The sequence below is a fragment of the Saprolegnia parasitica genome (assembly GCF_000151545.1).
Source record: "Saprolegnia parasitica CBS 223.65 unplaced genomic scaffold supercont2.934, whole genome shotgun sequence".
NCBI lineage: Eukaryota > Oomycota > Saprolegniomycetes > Saprolegniales > Saprolegniaceae > Saprolegnia > Saprolegnia parasitica.
The window spans coordinates 1-2,839 of record NW_012157328.1 but is presented as its reverse complement, the minus strand read 5'-3'; the positions used below and the strand labels follow the sequence as shown (position 1 = coordinate 2,839).

At 57.7% G+C, this 2,839-nt stretch overlaps 1 protein-coding gene across 1 annotated transcript; it reads right to left on the bottom strand.

Annotated features, from left to right (window-relative positions):
* Positions 1–751: 751 nt before the first annotated feature.
* SPRG_18036 (hypothetical protein) lies at positions 752–2,833 on the bottom strand. Its single transcript, XM_012357464.1, has 4 exons — positions 1,497–2,833; positions 1,324–1,446; positions 976–1,279; positions 752–929 (listed from the first exon to the last, which is right to left on the bottom strand). The coding sequence occupies exons 1-4, from the start codon at positions 2,262–2,264 to the stop codon at positions 862–864; spliced, it is 1,263 nt and encodes a 420-aa protein (XP_012212854.1). The 5' UTR covers positions 2,265–2,833; the 3' UTR covers positions 752–861.
* Between the last annotated feature and the right edge of the window lie 6 nt (positions 2,834–2,839).

The following is a 2,839-nucleotide window of genomic DNA, read 5'->3' as shown; positions in this document are numbered from 1 at the left end:
GCGGCTCATGGCGTTCTGCAGTCGATGCGCCACCAACCACGTTGTCACGGCAGCGCGCTTGCAACTCTGCGCAAATCACGCGCGTGTCGCATCTACAGTCCTGCATCCGGATACACGATCTATGCAGTTGAAGTGCAATGTGGCCCATATGTTTTGACGTGTGCGAACCAACCAACGCGCCCCTTTGCTTGCGCGATGGCGTGGCGGGTCGAAGGGTTCGTGGCGTCACCGTGGCGGCAGGATGTGGCATCGATCGGTGGCTCATAAGTATCCGAGCGTTGAAGCGCGAGATTTTTCTGTTTCCACTGTGTTGCCCGCGGCTGCAAACGATCGTTTTACAATGCCGAGCTTGGAAAGCTGGCTTCCTATATCACCGCAAAGACGTCGGACGAGGCGAGTTGCTTTGTACGAGGTTGGACAATATTGCGTGCGAGCGTGACGCAGTTCTGGCGTGTGTGAAACAGATTCTTGTTTCGACTTTAAACGCGCGCCAAACACCTTTGCTCAACGCTCGCCGCGTCCCATCACAGTTCATCGGTTTACAACACGACAGTGCCGGTGCGATGAAGCTTGCTCCTCGGTCCAGCGTTCTAACGTTCACGGCACCTTCAGTGTTGGTTCAGGTGTGTCTTCGGACCGCACTGATGGACGTTGGGCCTTGCTGCTGTGGCAGCCAAGGCAATCGCACCCAAGAACCAGGTCTCCATGCACGCATGAGGCACGGGATAGTACCCGGGCGAGATGCATCTATTACAACAGCGCTGCACTAGTGCATTATCCGCAACCAGCCTCCATTTCAGTCATTTTCACATCAAGTGGTTGTTATTAACACGCATTTGCACATGGATACACACAGACGCTCTACGACGCGTGCGTCGCTTCGTCCGAAGCCGTCTTGGCTTCGCTGAGAAAGTAGACGACCGATGTGCCTAGTCAACTGTGAGTTTATATCTACTAGCCGATCAAGCGACGCACCAGTGCGCTGGCCCAGCTCGACGGCAGTCGTGGACATCGGAGGAAATGTGGGGTGGCGGCAGCAATTCAGTTTCGTCGCCGCCGTGTGTGCGAAGCGACGCTTGAGCACTTTGACGATGCCGTGCACGCACTTCGGTTTGAGCCACGCCCGGAGCGCCTGGTGCTGGAGCACATCCAGCCCCAATTGCGGGCACGCCGCGTCCGTGTCCCAGCCCACAAAGCGGTCACCGGACACGCTGTGTGTCTCAAAGAGCGCGCGGATGAGCCGCTGGATATGGTTGCGGATTTCATCTTGCAGCGGCACCTGGTGATGCCACGTCATGAGATTGCACTTTTTGCATATCATACCGCGAGGTCTTGGAAGAGCCCTAGCTTTCCCGCTTGCTTGGCTTGCTTGAGGAAGCTTTGGACCACGCTCGCAATCGCGGGCTCGTACAAACCACAGGCGGCAGTCGCGACGCTTTCGACCACCTAAACACAATATTTGACCTCCAGATCTGAGAGCCGATGCCGTCGCATACCAGGTTAGCGGTCATGAGCAGCGCGCGGTTGTCGAGAATAATCTCGTCGAGAATGTCGACGCGACCTGGTAGAAGTGGACGACTGAGGTACTCGAGCGCGAGCGCCTCGAAGTGTTCCGGGCCCGCATCCAGGAGAACCTTGTCGTCGTGGAGGAGCCATCTCTTGGGCGAGGCCCATTCATTGACCGAAACCGCGCCAAGGGCGGGCCACCGCTTGATGCTCTTTGTCTTGGCGTCAAGGAACACGTCGCGGATCGCGTCGTTGGGCGACACAAACTCGATCGTGTGGGCGTGCGTCCGCATCTCCTCGCTGCCGTTGAACGCGTCACCAAAAAACGCAATGAACGACTGCGACCGAAGCGGCGAGAGCAGTTTCTCAATGCATGCTTGCAGCTGCAAATCGTTCGTCTCGGCGAACAGCGCTAATTGGTTCGCGACCTCGCGGACCATGTAGCGCGTATAGAGGCTCGGGTTGTTGACGACCGAGTCGTCCACGGGCTTGTATAGGAGGGAGCTCAAGACGGGATGCAGCCACGCGTACGTGTGCACGAGCGCTCCCGTCCACGCACTGAGCGTTTGCTGCTGGAGGAGGCTCAGTGTGCGCGCGAGGTCGCGGCGCTGGAAGAGGTACTTGATGCGCTGGTGTTGCATTTGCTCCTCGAGTTGGCCAAACACTTGGCAGCGCCGGTGCAACTTGGCTTCGTGAAAGTAGTTGAAGAGGAAACGGATCTCATACATGCCGGGCTCACTCGGTGTAAAGACGAGCATCCGCCCCGAGACTGGCCCCGCCCCGTGCGGCTTGAGGAACGCCGACGGTGGCACAATTTCCACCTTGGCACACTTGCGCGTGTTGTGGATGTCGCTCACTTTGAAGAACGCAATGCAGTTGCGATTGCGCGAATGCGAGAGAACGTCGTACTTGACGCCAAAGATCTCCCACGTCAAGTTGACCGCTTGGTTGGCCCACACGAGGGGCGTGTCACTCGTGAGCCGAATGAAAAGGTCGAAGGTTCCGATCGAGACGGTGTTGGACTTGAACTTGGCCAGCGGCTCGTAGTCGCCGCGCTGCGTCTCGGCGATTGGATCGTTGCTGCTGCTCTTAACGTCGTTGTTCTCACAGCTCGAGTCGACCACCACTTCGTACAAGGGCGTCGTCGTTGTGTGCGAAGTGTGGTGCCCCGTGTACTTGAGGTAGAAGAACTCGTAGCGTTCAAGGCCGTACTTGCACGGGAAGATGCCGGCACTGTTGCCAAAGACATAATCTTCGTGCTGTGGGTGGTCTTCGTGCTCGTTGCTGTTGGCCGGCCGAAACTTGACCTTGCCGCTCACGCGCTACGCATACG